Source organism: Stomoxys calcitrans, chromosome 1 (assembly GCF_963082655.1).
Source record: "Stomoxys calcitrans chromosome 1, idStoCalc2.1, whole genome shotgun sequence".
Lineage (NCBI taxonomy): Eukaryota > Metazoa > Arthropoda > Insecta > Diptera > Muscidae > Stomoxys > Stomoxys calcitrans.
The window spans coordinates 38,192,651-38,208,486 of NC_081552.1; the positions used below are offsets into that span (position 1 = coordinate 38,192,651).

General features: G+C 35.3%; 2 protein-coding genes across 2 annotated transcripts in view; one reads left to right on the plus strand and one right to left on the minus strand.

Moving 5' to 3' along the window:
- LOC106094496 (frizzled-2) overlaps window positions 1-15,836 on the minus strand; it is an 870,788-nt gene that overhangs the window by 813,806 nt on the left and 41,146 nt on the right. The gene's annotated exons all lie outside the window — the stretch shown is intronic.
- Window positions 2,006-4,012, plus strand: LOC131994347 (uncharacterized). Its single transcript, XM_059361205.1, has 2 exons — window positions 2,006-3,635; window positions 3,720-4,012. Exons 1-2 carry the CDS (start codon window positions 2,547-2,549, stop codon window positions 3,870-3,872), a joined length of 1,242 nt encoding a protein of 413 aa, XP_059217188.1. The 5' UTR covers window positions 2,006-2,546; the 3' UTR covers window positions 3,873-4,012.

Sequence of the window (15,836 nt, forward strand, 5' to 3'; positions counted from 1 at the left end):
AAATTTAATAAAAATAAAAGAAATAAACCATCAAAAATTGAACACCAGCATTTTTTTTTTCAGAAAAAAATATTTAAAAAATTTCTTTTTTAACAAAAATTTTGCAAATTTCTGTTTTTCAACAAATCTTAAAAAAAAACAAAAACAAGTAAAAGCGTGCTAAGTTCGGCCGGGACGAATCTTACATATCCTCCACCATGGATCGCATTTGCCGAGATCTTCCCCCGGCATCTCTTCTTAGGCAAAAAAGGATATAACAAAAGATTTGCTCTGCTATTAGAGCGATATCAAGATATGGTCCGGTTTGGACCACAATTAAATTATGTGTTGGAGACCTGTGTAAAATGTCAGCCAATTCGAATAAAAATTGCGCCCTCTGGGGGCTCAAGAAGTAAAATAGAGAGATCGATTTATATGGAAGCTGTATCGGGCTATAGACCGATTCAGATCATAATAAACACGTATGTTGATGGTCATGAGAGGATCCGTAGTACATAATTTCAGGCAAATCGGATAAGAATTGCGACCTCTAGAGGCTCAAGAAGTCAAGATCCCAGATCGGTTTATATGTCAGCTATATCAGGTTATGGGCCGATTTGAACCATACTTGGCACAGTTGTTGGATATCATAACAAAACACGTCGTGCAAAATTTCATTCCAATCGGATAAGAATTGCGCGAGTTACGACACCCACCTTATTGTCTCCACCAAAACCAGTTACGACACCCACCTTATTATCTCCACCAAAACCACCGAGAACGTTAACCTATTGATTTAGGTCATAATTAACGCTGAATAACCAATAAATATATTTGTCTCATATAACCAATATCATTGTTAGCAATAAGAACACCAACTAATTAATAAGAAATTGTTTTGTAACTTTTATTGTATAATTCCAAGAAATCTAGCTTTTACTTTAATCATCATTTATTATATTGTAACTTAGTTTTCTTTAAGATTTAAAATGAAAATAAAAATTATTCTTTGTTCAGACTTCAAATTGCAAAGAGTTATTTTTTTTTTAACCACGGAGGTCCCACCATCCTTATCTGGCGCAGTCGGCAGTTCAGTGGACAATCTCGTTGTCCCTTGGAGGAAACACGAAAACACACATCAAGCCAACAACGAGATAGTGGGTATCAACCCTTTATCCACTGGAACCTAGGAGGACACAACAAATCACAACATGACGAAATCAACAAGGAGAACGAGCATCACTAACTTCCTGATCGGGCTTATGTAAGTGTTTGTGTGTGTGTGGAAAAGAAAATAATAATAAAAAAAAAAAAAAAAAAAAAAAAAAAAAAAAAAAAAAATAAATAAAAATGGAACTAAGATTATTTTAAGTAAATTAAGAAAAATATAATATCAAAAAAAAAAAAAAAAAAAAAAAAAAAAAAAAAAAAAAAACCGGAATAGTTGTGAAAAACTCTAAAGAAACATCTTTACCTTTTAAACGCAATTTGAAGGTTAATTTTTTTTTTTCTGTACCAACCTTTAGAACAGTGTCGAAGGTATATCGACAAAACAAAAAAAAAAAAAAAAAGAAAAAGAAGAATTTGTGTGGTCAGACCGAGAAGTGAAAGTCGATCCTTGTCATAGACCTTGAATGATCATCATTGGCTTATTCGACAGGAGTACAGAAGGAATATCTGTATAGTGGCACCCACTACTCAATAGTCCACAAATTTCTTCTATTAGATAGAAGAAGAGATAGACAAAATATAAGTTTTTTTTTCCCCTCTCTCTCGAATATATATAAGCGAACAAATTGTGAAATCAAGAAATATCGGTACTTATGCCCGACAAAAAGAATCAAGAAGAAACAAATTGACGCCTAGATATTCAAAGCAAACAGTTGAAAAAGATGGCAAATTTACCATTCTTACTAAAGGGCAAAAGAAATTACATAAATGTAGATTAAGGAAACAACATAAAAAATAAAAAAAAAAAAAAAAAAAAAAAAATAAATAAATAAATAAATAAATAAATAAATAAAAACTAAAATTTTAATTGTATCAAGAATTATTATAGCCTTTGCAAAAAGAAAAAGAAATGTCCTATACTATTACTACATGTTTAGTACATAAATAAACAAATAAACAATAATTCAGTAAATTAATATGAATATATACTAGGGATAGAACATTGACCAGAACTACCCTCACGCTCTTCTCACACAAACTAACACTAATCTTTCACTTTTAGAATTCCTTCAATTCAGGCACAAATAATCGAGGTACACAACTTGCCAACACACCAAAGCATTTTACCACTGCGTTTAGGCCCCGCAAGATTCGTCACAAATCTCAACAGCTTTATTCACATCATTAATCTTGAAAACTACAAAACAAACATTGACGTTATAGAATACAATCTTGACCTTTTCGAGAAACATATATTTGAACCTAACATCGTAAGAATAACTAAGCTAAAACTTGCAGAATTAAAGACCAAGTTTTTAGCATTATACCCAATTAAAAGACAGAGAAGAGGGCTAATAAATGGACTAGGTTCCGTGATTAAATTCATAACGGGTAACATGGATGACCAAGACGCTAGAACAATAAATCAACAGATAGAAAACATTTACTCAAACCTAAACAACGTTACATATACACTTTCACACGAACATTCAATCAACTTTAAAATGATTGAAAGATTCAATAACATAACATCCCACATAAATAACGAACAGCACACAATAGAAAGATACATGTTGAGCACAACTAATAAAATAAAACAGGAAGAGGACATACTATTACAAACACAATACCTCAACCAGATAAACTACAACATCGACCTTCTAACACACCACTTAACAAACATAGCTGAGGCAGTAGTTCTGTCAAAACTAAATATAATTTCAAGATTCCTCCTCAGCCCGGAAGAACTCGAAAACATAGAAGTCAAATTAAAACAAAAAAATATTGAAGTCAGATCTATCGAAAATATTTATGAAATGCTAGGCATGCAAGCCTACTACAATGAAACAAATATCATTTTTAATATTCTTGTACCGAATGTCTCTGAAGAAGACTATTTTCTATACCACATAATTCCTTTACCAATAAACATAACTAAGTTAATAATAACAGAACCATATATATTGTTTAATGAAAATTCCACACACCATCACAAAACACTTTGCCCATCGATCGAAGGAACATATTATTGCGGTATACCGATCCGACAGGAAGAAACCAAATACTCGTTATGTATTGGAAACTTAATAAACAATAAAGAAGCAAATTGCCCAATTAGTAACGTTGGAAAAAGGGAATCGATCACACAAGTGGAACAAAACCTAATACTTTTTATACACTCACCAGAGACACTAATAAATTCTACTTGCAGTATCAAAACTCTCACAGTAAAAGACACAGCCCTTGTGCGTTTCCAGAACTGTGACGTCTCAATAAATGGTATAACATACCACGATGATACCGATGCATATTGGGATCAACTCCACATACCCCCGTTACCAAACAGCAACATTTCCGTAAACTCCACAATCGAAATACTTAGTCTTCAAAAACTCGAGGATTTCAACTTTCTAACCAACAACAGAATTAGCAACCTGGAAATAACCACTACAACAGTTCACTCAGTCACAACAACAACAACATTAGTATGCACAATAGTAGTCATTACCATACTCATCATTGTCATTAAACGAAAAAATACGTACAAACACCACTTTCCACCTCCACAGCCTATCACTCCGACCACAACATCTTCATTGTGGCCGTCGCTCTATCTTAAGGGGGGAGGAGTTACGACACCCACCTTATTGTCTCCACCAAAACCAGTTACGACACCCACCTTATTATCTCCACCAAAACCACCGAGAACGTTAACCTATTGATTTAGGTCATAATTAACGCTGAATAACCAATAAATATATTTGTCTCATATAACCAATATCATTGTTAGCAATAAGAACACCAACTAATTAATAAGAAATTGTTTTGTAACTTTTATTGTATAATTCCAAGAAATCTAGCTTTTACTTTAATCATCATTTATTATATTGTAACTTAGTTTTCTTTAAGATTTAAAATGAAAATAAAAATTATTCTTTGTTCAGACTTCAAATTGCAAAGAGTTATTTTTTTTTTAACCACGGAGGTCCCACCATCCTTATCTCGCGCTCTAGAGGCCCAAGAAGTCAAGACCCAAGATCAATTTATATGGCAGCTACATCAAAACATGGACCGATTTGAACCATACTCAACAAAGTTGTTGGATATCATAACAAAACACGTCGAGCAAAATTTCATTCCAATCGGATAAGAATTGCGCACTTGATATGGCAGCTATATCGAGACATGGACCGATATGGCTCATTTACAATACCAACCGACCTACACTAATAACAAGTATTTGTGCAAAATTTCAAGCGGCTAGCTTTACTCCTTCGGAAGTAAGCATGCTTTCGACAGACAGACGGACGGACATGGCTAGATTGACATAAAATGTCGCGACGATCAAGAATATATATACTTTATGGGGTCTCAGACGAATATTTCGAGTAGTTACAAACAGAATGACGAAATTAGTATACCCCCCATCTTATATCCCCATATATAACATTTTAATAAACGTTGCATATTTTTAGGAGTTCCGAATAAACCGTTGTTAAGTTTTGTCATTAATCTTTTTCTTCTCTATATATAAAAGAGTCCCGCGATTCACTGATTGGCTATGGCTAGAATCATGAAATTTTGCATGAATTTTGGTCTTGGGTCGTAGGCTGGGTTTGGAGATATTAGTACGTTTAGGCACTAAAAAGTACCAGAAAGTACGAAAATAAGGATGTTTGCACAGGGCGAACAGAAAGAGGTGGGAAGATGTTTTGTCGAAAAAATAAGGTTTGATGTAAACAGTTTTGAAACATCGTAGCGGAAGTGGGATAAATATTACGTTTAGTGGCGAAATTTACACTTTTTTTACGGATTGAGTTAGAAGTCTGAATTTTGGTAGTTATTAGGTTACCCAAAAAGTAATTGCGGATTTTTCATATAGTCAGCGTTGACAAATTTTTTCACAGCTTGTGACTCTGTAATTGCATTCTTTCTTCTGTCAGTTTCTAGGAACCGAACAAGCATAATCGAGAGACCGGTTTATATGAGTGCTATATCAGGTTAAAGACTGATTTGGACCGTACTCGACACAATAGTGGCAAGTCGTAACAGAACACCGCATGCAAAATTTCAGCCAAACCGGACAAAAATTGCAGCTTGTAAAGGCTCAGGAAGTCAAATCGGGCGATCGGTTTATATGGGAGCTATATCAGATTATAGACCAATTTGGACCGTACTTGGCACAGTTATTGGAAGTCATAACAGAACACCGCATGCAAAATTTCAGCCAAACCGGACAAAAATTGAGGCTTATAAGGGCTCAGGAAGACAAATCGGCAGATAGGTTTATATGGGAGCTATAACGGGTTATACACCGATTTGGACTGGCCTTGACACAGTTGTTGAAAGTCATAACAGTCATAACTACATGCAAAATTTCAGCAAAAGCGAACAAAAATTGCTGCTTCCAAGGGCTCAAGAAATCAAATCAGGAAATCGGTATATATGGGAGCTATATCAGGTTATAGACCAACTTGGACCGTATTTAGCACAGTGGTTGGAAGTCAAAACAAAAGACCACATTCAAAATTTCAGCCAAGTCGGACAAAAATTGCTGCTTGTAAAGGCTCAGATGGTGAAATCGGGCGATCGGTTTATATGGGAGCTATATCAGAGTATACACCGATTTTCAACGTACTTGGCACAGTTGTTGGAATTCACAACAAAACTCTACATGCTACATTTCAGCCAAATCGGACAAAAATTGAGGCTTGTAAGGACTAAAGAAGTCAAATCGGGATATCGGTTTATATGGGAGCTATATCAGGTTCTAGAACGATTTGGACGATTTTGGACACAGTTGTTGAAAGTCATAACAGAACACTACGTGCAAATCGGGAGATCGGGTTTTTTGGGAGCTATATTTAAATCTGCAGCGATATGGCCCGTTTGCAATCTCCAACGACCTATTGGGTTGCCCAAAAAGTAATTGCGGATTTTTCATATAGTCGGCGTTGACAAATTTTTTCACAGCTTGTGACTCTGTAATTGCATTCTTTCTTCAGTCAGTTATCAGCTGTTAGTTTTAATTTCTTTTAAAAAATCCGCAATTACTTTTTGGGCAACCCAATACATCAATATTAAAAGCAAAGTTTCAAGCGGCTAGCTTAACGCGTTCAACCGCTATCGTGATTTCGACATTTTGGTACCAAAACTGGAACCATTTGGTACTTTCCTTTCAGATAGAGCTATAGCTCTTAAATTTGGCATGTAGGTGCGACTAGAAAATATATGATGGGTGACTAAATGACAACGGGAGAAAACGTACGGTTTAGTACCGCACTTGGTACCATTTGGTACTTTCTCTGCGGATGAAGCTTGAGGAGTTCGGAAATGCGGCACATAGGTACAAACTAAGAAATATTTAATGGGTGACTAAATGATTTATTCAAAATTCGTACATTTCGGTATCATTTGGTACTTTCTGTTCAGATGGAGCTAGAGGTCTAAAATTTGGCATGTGGGTGCAACTAGGAAATAAATCATGTGCGTACATTTTGGATCAAAAAAGTTCAAAATGGTACGAAATAGCTTATCTTCGCCTACAGCGAAGGGGGATAGCTAGAATGAACCAATTTGGCAAGAATTATCGCAGTCATGAAAAAATACACGATGTGTCGAAACAAATCCTGCCAGAGCTGGAAGGAATAGTACTTATTTTGGTATAATGGAAACATTGAAAGTATATATTGGGCGACTAGAAGGTTTTTTTTTGAAATTCGTACATTTAGGTACCAAAATGTATATAATCATGCTTTCTTTATGAACTCAGTAAGAGCTCAAAAATTTTGTTACAAGAACACCTTGTATATATCGGACGACTAGAAGATTTTTTTGCAATTCGATTTAGGTACTAAACCGTACAAATTAGTACTTTCTTTGCCATTTGAGCGAAAGCTCTGAAATTTACAATACAGGTACTTTTTGACAGAATATAGTGAGCAACTGGAAGATTTTTTTGAAATTCGCACATTTTGGTATAAAATCGTGCTTTTTTTATGGATTGAGCTAGAGCTCTGAAACTTTGGATATTGATACATATTTTTTTATACCCTCCACCATAGGATGGGGGGTATACTAATTTCGTTATTCTGTTTGTAACTACTCGAAATATTTGTCTGAGACCCCATAAAGTATTGACATTTTATGTCGATCTAGCCATGTCTGTCCGTCCGTCCGTTTGTCTGTCGAAAGCACGCTAACTTCCGAAGGAATAAAGCTAGCCGCTTGAAATTTTGCACAAATACTTCTTATTAGTGTAGGTCGGTTGGAATTGTAAATGGGCCATATCGGTCCATGTCTCGATATAGCAGCCATATAAACCGATCTTGGGTCTTGACTTCTTGAGCCTCTAGAGTGAGCAATTCTTATCCGATTGGAATGGAATTTTGCACTATGTGTTTTGTTATGATATCCAATAACTGTGCTAAGTATGGTTCAAATCGGTCCATAACCTGATATAGTTGCCATATAAACCGATCTTGGGTCTTGACTTCTTGAGTCTATAGAGTGAGCAATTCTTATCCGATTGGAATGAAATTTTGCACGACGTGTTTTGTTATGATATCCAATAACTGTGCTAAGTATGGTTCAAATCGGTCCATAACCTGATATAGCTGCCATATAAACCGATCTTGGGTCTTGACTTCTTGAGCCTCTTATCCGATTGGAATGAAATTTTGCACGAAGTGTTTTGTTATGATATCCAACAACTGTGCCAAGCATGATTCTAACCGGTTCATAACCTGATATAGCTGCCATATAAACCGATCTGGGATCTTGACTTCTTGAGCCTCTAGAAGTCGCAATTATTATCCGATTTGCCTGAAATTTTGTACGACGGATCCTCTCATTACCCATATCAATCGATCTCTCTATTTTACTTCTTGAGCCCCCAAAGGGCGCAATTCTTATTCGAATTGGCTGACATTTTACACAGGTCTCCAACATATAATTTAATTGTGGTCCAAACCGGACCATATCTTGATATCGCTCTAATAGCAGAGCAAATCTTTTCTTATATCCTTTTTTTTTACCTAAGAAAAGATGCTGGGAAAAGAACTCGACAAATGCGATCCATGGTGTGGAGGGTATATAAGATTCGGCCCGGCAGAACTTAGCATGCTTTTACTTGTTTTTTACTCATTTAGCTAGAGCTCTCAAAATTGTACTTCAACTTTGTACATTTAAGAAGTAAAACGTTTAAATTGCTACTTTCTTTGATAATTGAGATAAAGCTCTGAAATTTGTAATATAGTTAAACCTTGACAGTAGATTTTGAGTCACTAGAAAATCACTAGAAAAAAGAACAAAATGGTTTTTTTTTATGAATTAAGCTAAATCTCTTGAAATGGGGATACAGTTACACCTTGACTATGTACATTAGTTGACTACAAGAAATTTTGGATATTCGTGAATTTGGGTATGCAAAATGTATGCATAGTTATTGGGTTGCCCAAAAAGTAATTGCGGATTTTTCATATAGTCGGCGTTGACAAATATTTTCACAGCTTGTGACTCTGTAATTGCATTCTTTCTTCTGTCAGTTATCAGCTGTTACTTTTAGATTGCTTTAGAAAAAAAGTGTAAAAAAGTATATTTGATTAAAGTTCATTCTAAGTTTTATTAAAAATGCATTTACTTTCTTTTAAAAAATCCGCAATTACTTTTTGGGCAACCCAATACATTATTAAGTTCTCATGACATGACATTTGAAATTGGTAGACTTTTACAATATGCAATCCACTGTAATATCATCTCGAATACCAAACAAAGGGGTAGTGAAGCGGACCGGAGGCATGCTAGTAATTAATAATACCAAAAAGTAAGCCAAGTGTGATTTATTTAATGAGAATTAAGCCAAAGTAGATTTTGCCAAATTTTGTTTTCTTACTAATTCAAACTAATTTTCTAAAAAATTTAATTCCTTCAAAAATAAAACAGAATTAATTTCATTTATGACATACAAATGAACATTTATGTATTCGAAACAAAAACTTACTGCCATCCATATGGAAATTTTAAAGTTTCTCTGAAAGCTTTATACACTTTAAGCAGTAAATATTGTGACATCAATAGAACAGAAAAAAAAAATTCTGGCTTACTCAAAAAATTATGCCTGAAACACATATCATAATTGAAAAACGCTAGAAGCAAAAAGCTGAAGTTCCTTCATTACATTTCCTCATTGTTTGCTATTACTTTGCCTGCCTCCTGTGTCCCTGCTTCTTTTCCATTTGACAGTTGCTGCCATTCAAAAGAAATTTTTAATCTTTCCTTTTGTCGAAAGTTTTGTTCGAAAACATCGCAGCGAGTGCAATTCTCACGCAGATATTTATTATTGGCTTAAAAGAACAAAAAAAAACGAATTACACTTGGTTGTGGGCTTATCTCGGAATTCCCTATTCTCAAAAGCGAAACTTAACAGCTCCCAGGATTCATATGTGCGTGCCATTCATGGCTGTTGTTTTATTTTTCATTTCAATACATATACGTCATAATGTTGTGTACTTCCTTACGTTTTTTGTGCTGCGTTTGTTGGCTTTTACTTTGCCAATTCTTTTTTTATACCCTCCACCATAGGATGGGGGTATACTAATTTCGTCATTCCGTTTGTAACACCTCGAAATATTCGTCTGAGACCCCATAAAGAATATATATCCTTGATCGTCATGCAATTTTAAGACGAGCTAGCCATGTCCGTCCATCCGTCTGTCTGTCGAAAGCACGCTAAGTTTCGAAGGAGTAAAGCTAGCCGCTTCAAATTTCGCACAAATACTACGTCGGTTGGGATTGTAAATGGGCCAAATGGGTACATAGTTTGATATAGCTGCCATATAAACCGAACTTGGGTTTTGACTTCTTGAGCCTCTAGGGGACGCAATTCCTATCCGATTTGACTTAAACTTTGCACGTGGTGTTTTGGTATCACTTCCAACAACTGCGCTAAGTATGGTTCAAATCGGTCTATGTTTTGAAATAGCTGCCATAGAAACCGATCTTGGATCTTGACTTCTTGAGCCTCTAGAGGGCGCAATTCTTATCCGATTGGAATGAAATTTTGCACGTAGTGTTTTGGTATCACTTCCAACAACCGTGCTTAGTATGGTTGAAATCAGTTCATAACCCGATATAGCAGCCATATAAACCGATCTTGGATCTTGACTTCGTGAGCCTCTAGAGTGCGCAATTCTTATCCGATTGGAATGAAATTTTGCACGACGTGTTTTGGTATCACTTCCAACAACTGTGCTTAGTATGGTTCAAATCAGTTCATAACCCGATATAGCTGCCATATAAACCGATCTTGGATCTTGACTTCTTGAGCCTCTAGAGTGCGCAATTCTTATCCGATTGGAATGAAATTTTGCACGACGTGTTTTGTTATGATATCCAACAACTGTGCCAAGTATGGTTCAAATCGGTTCATAACCAGATATAGCTGCCATATAAACCGATCTTGGATCTTGACTTCTTGAGCCTCTAGAGTGCGCAATTCTTATCCGATTGGAATGAAATTTTGCACGACGTGTTTTGTTACGATATAAAATAACTGTGACAAGAATTGTTCAAATCACTTCATAACCCGATATAGCTGCCATATAAACCGATCTTGGGTCTTGACTTCTTGAGCCTCTAGAGTGCGCAATTCTTATCCGATTGAAATGAAATTTTGCACGACGTGTTTTGGTATGATATCCAACAATTATGCTAGGTATAGTTCAAATCGGTTTATAACCTGATATAGCTGCCATATAAACCGATCTTGGGTCTTGACTTCTTGAACCTCTAGAAGGCGCAAATCTTATCCGATTGGAATGAAATTTTGCACGACGTATTTTCTTATGATACCCAACAATTGTGCCAAGTATGGTTCATATCGGTTCATAACCTGATATAGCTGCCATATAAACCGATCTTGGATCTTGACTTCTTGAGCCAAGTGATGGCGCAATTCTCATCCGATTTGGCTGAAATTTTGCATGAGGTGTTTTGTTATGACTTCCAATAACTGTGCTAAGTATGGCGTAAATCGATATAGAACCTGATAAAGCTGCCATATAAACCGATCTGGGATCTTGACTTCTCGAACCTCTAGAGGGCGCAATTCTCATCCGATTTGGCTGAAGTTTTGTACAAGGCCTTCTCTCACGACCTTCAACATACGTGGCTAGTTTGGTCTGAATCGATCAATAGCTTGATACAGCTCCCATATAAACCTATCTGCCGATTTTGCTTCTTGAGCCCTTACAAGGCACAATTCTTATCCGAATGAACTGAAATATTACACAATGACTACTACAATGTCAATCAGCATTCAATTATGGTCCGAATCGGACTATAACTTGATATAGCTCCAATAGGATAACAGTTCTTATTCAATATCCTATGTTTGTCTAAAAAGAGATACCGCGCATAGAACTCGACAAATGCGATCAATGGTGGAGGGTATATAAGATTCGGCCCGGCCGAACTTAGCACGCTCTTACTTGTTTCTGATGGTCTCGCCAGGATTCTAACCCAGGCGTTCAGCGTCATAGGCGGACATGCTAACCTCTGCGCTACGGTGGCCTTCAACAGTCGCCGTATACACTTCTTTGATTTTTTTTCGGGATTGGCCGGAAATATGGCACGTACGAGAAGATAGATTCATTAATAACCAGTAAGGCAGGGCAAAAGTCTGGCGGTGCCGACTGTATAATACCCAACACCTAGCCTATAAGTACAATGTGGGACCTATATCCAATTCTGAATCAATTTTGATGGACCTCGGCGAGCAAATATGTTCAAACTGTAAAAGCTACGGTTGACAAATGACAACATTATTGTCAATTACCCAAAATCTGACGTTTATATGGGAACTATATCTAATTCTGAATCGATTCCGAGCAAACTTCTCAAATAATGTGGTAGTTGTCGAGGAAAATGATACCCTCCACCATGGACCGCATACCCTCCACCATACCCTCCACCATACCCTCCACCATGGACCCGCAGAGGATAATGATAAGAATTGCATCCTATATGAGCTCAAGAAGTAAAATCAGCAGATGGATTTCTATGGGAGTTATATCAGATTATGAACCCATTAGGACCATACTTAGCACAGTTGTTAAAAGTCATAACAGAACACCTCATACAACATTTCAACCAAATCGAATAACAATTGCGCCTGCTCAACATATCAAAATTCCAGATCTGTTTATAGGCAGCTATATCAGGTCAGGAAAGGATTTTGACCATACTTGACTCATACAAAATTTTAGCCGAATCGGATAAAAATTGGGCCCTCTAGAGGCTCAAGAATTCAAGATCCGCGATCGGTTTATATGGCAGCTATATCAAGTTATGAACTGATTTTTACCATACTTAGCACAGTTGTGCTAATACATTCGTCTTAGCCACTTGCCGTGTTTTCCCTTTTCTACCTGTTAAAGAGCTTCCGGCTCTTTTTTTCTGAGTACCTTTAGTTCCTTACTCAAAAAAGAAAGCTGGAGGCTCTTGATTTAAAATAACTTTAAAGAAAATTGTTGTTTAAGCCAGTAAGGAAAGGCAAATGTCGGGCGGAGCCGACTATATAATACCCCAACACCTGCCCTACAATTAAAAATTCGGGCAATAGATATTTGTATATGAGAGCTATATCTAAATCGGAACCGACTTTTTTGGACAGATCGTTCGAAAATTGTTGTTACTACGGCCACATTAGTGCAAATCCGGCGATAAATCTGAATCGATATCGATCTTGCAGATCGATATCTGATATGCGTCTGAAAATTTTAGTTACTACGGCCATTTCACTGCAAATCGGGCGATACCTATATATATATGGAAGCTATATCTAAATATGAACCGATTTTTACAAAAATCAAAAGATTTCCGATAAGGGTCTCATGCCCATAAAAACTTTATTTTACATTCAATTTTGCTGAAATTTGAAACCTTGAGTAGTTTCACGCCTACAAACATAGGACCCAAATATGGTTCAGATCGGCCTGTACTTAGATATAGCTGCCATGTAGACCGATCTCCCGAGTAAGGGTCTCATGCCCATAAAAACTTTATTTTACATTCGATTTTGCTGAAATTTGAAACCTTGAGTAGTTTCACGCCTACAAACATAGGACCCAAATATGTTTCAGATCGGCCTGTACTTAGATATAGCTGCCATGTAGACCGATCTCCCGATAAAGGTTCTAAAGCCAATAAAAGCTTTATTTACTACCCGATTTCGCTAGTATTTCAAACAGCGGGTTATTTTAAGCCTTCCGGTATCTGACCCAAATATGGTTCAGATCGGACTATATTTAGATATAGCTGTCCTATAGACCGATCTGCCGACAAAGGGTCTAAAGCCCATAAAAGCTTTATTTACTACCCGACTTTGCTGATATTTAAAACAGCGGATTAGCTTAAGCCCCCTAAGTATGGATCAAATCGGGCTATATTTAGGTATAGCTGCCATATAGACCGATCTCCCGATAAAGGGTCAGAAGCCCATAAAAGCTTTAGTTTTTAACCGATTTTGCTAAAATTTGAAACAGTGGGTTATTTGTAGCCTCCTGACGTCCCACCCAAATATGCTTCAGATCGGACTATATTTAGATATAGTTGCCATATAGACCGATCTGCCGATAAGGGGTCTGAAGCCAATAAAAGCTCTATTTATTACCCGATTTCGCTGAAATTTGAAACAGTGAGTAGGTTAAGACCTCCCAATATCCGACCTAAATATGTTTCAGATCGGTTTATAATTGGATATATCTGGCAAAGAGACCAATATTTTGTTCTACAAAATTGAATAGTGGCATATATTGGGTTGCCCAAAAAGTAATTGCGGATTTTTCATATAGTCGGCGTTGACAAATTTTTTCAACGGCTTGTGACTCTGTAATTGTATTCTTTCTTCTGTCAGTTATCAGCTGTTACTTTTAGCTTGCTTTAGAAAAAAAGTGGAAAAAAATATATTTTATTAAAGTTCATTCTATGTTCTATTAAAAATGCATTTACTTTCTTTTAAAAAATCCGCAATTACTTTTTGGGCAACCCAATATATTAGACCACTTAATAACCGTGCCGAATTTGGGTCCTAAGTTATCCAAATTTCACCAGATTGTGAGAAAATGGGATTTCCATATATACCCGAGGTGGTGGGTATCCAAAGTTCGGCCCGGCCGAACTTAATGCCTTTTTACCTGGGATTTGCAATTACTTTGGTATGTCATTGTAATTTCCATTGTTGTGTGGCAGGCTTTCCTTTTTGTTCATTCTTTAAATTATTGCCTTGTGTTGTTACGTCTGAGGCGGCAATGCTTTTGTTACAACATTATTACAGATTTCATTTTTAAATGCTCCAAAGAAGCGTATGTGTGGGCGTATGTTTGGGTGTGTTTTCTTTTCAATAGAGGGTTTTTATTCTTAATGGACAGAAGAAGAAAAGGAATGCCATGTTTAATATCTCAACGTTGTACGATTTTTTTTGGTTTTGTTCTCATAGGCCATGTTGATGATGGGCCAAGTGTTGTATGGCATGTTATTGGTTGGTATGTTACATTGTTAGAAATATTGCTTTTATTGTTGTTTTTATTAATTTTGCCAAAAAATAATTGTGACTCAGTTTTTTGTGGGAAGAAAAGAAGTTGCAATGAAAATTATTTTTTTTTTAGATAGGAATGAGGTGTGGCGAATGTCATTTGTATTTATGATTCAATATGTTTTTTTATTTCAAGTTATTTTTGTAAAGATTCTTAAGGAATTTTTACTATTGAGTTGCCCAAAAAGTAATTGCGGATTTTTTAAAAGAAAGTAAATGCATTTTTAATAATACTTAGAATGAACTTTAATCAAATATACTTTTTTTACACTTTTTTCTAAAGCAAGCTAAACGTAACAGCTGATAACTGACAGAAGAAAGAATGCAATTACAGAGTCACAAGCTGTGAAAAAAATTTGTCAACGCCGACTATATGAAATATCCGAAATTACTTTTTGGGCAACCCAATAGAATTTTTGTTTTGATTTTTATAGGAAGACTAAGCAATGTCTGTGGCAATTGTTTGTCATATGACCTTTAAAGATGGGTATCAGCAGGGGTCAGTTTTTTTTATGAAATAAGTATAAGGACATAATAACGACTTATACCCTTGATCACAAAAAGATATGGGCCGGTGGACAGGTGGACAACACTAAAAATAATTGTAAATTTTTTTGGGAAAATTTTGTATTCAAATACAAAAATATATATAAATAACATTTTTTACAAAAATTTTGTTTTGTTTTTTGTTTACGTATTCCCCTATTTTTATTTTTTTTTTTATATTTTTATGAAGAAAATTTTGTAAAAATATTTTGTTTTATGGGAATTATTTTCTACATTTTAAATTTAAATGAAATTTTATTCTACATTTTATTTTTAAATTAAATTTTTCAAAATTTTTTAAAGTTTTCTGTAAAAATAATATTTTTAAAAATTTTTCTATTGAAACAAAAAATATATAAAAAAAAATAAAAATTGTTCTATTAAAGAAAAATCGTTGACAGAAGTTTCTTCATAAATAAAATTTTGAATAAAATTTAATTTAAAAATAAAATGTAGAATCAATAAAATTTATTTAAATTTAAAACGTAGAAAATAATTCCCATAAAACAAAATATTTTTATAAAATTTTGTTCATAAAAAAGTTACA

Coding starts and splice junctions, on each gene's coding strand:
- LOC131994347 (XM_059361205.1), top strand. CDS start 2,547: ATGGATGACCAAGACGCTAGAACAATAAATCAACAGATAGAAAACATT. Junction 3,636..3,719: donor TCACAACAACAACAACATTA/GTATGCACAATA, acceptor CCACCTCCACAG/CCTATCACTCCGACCACAAC.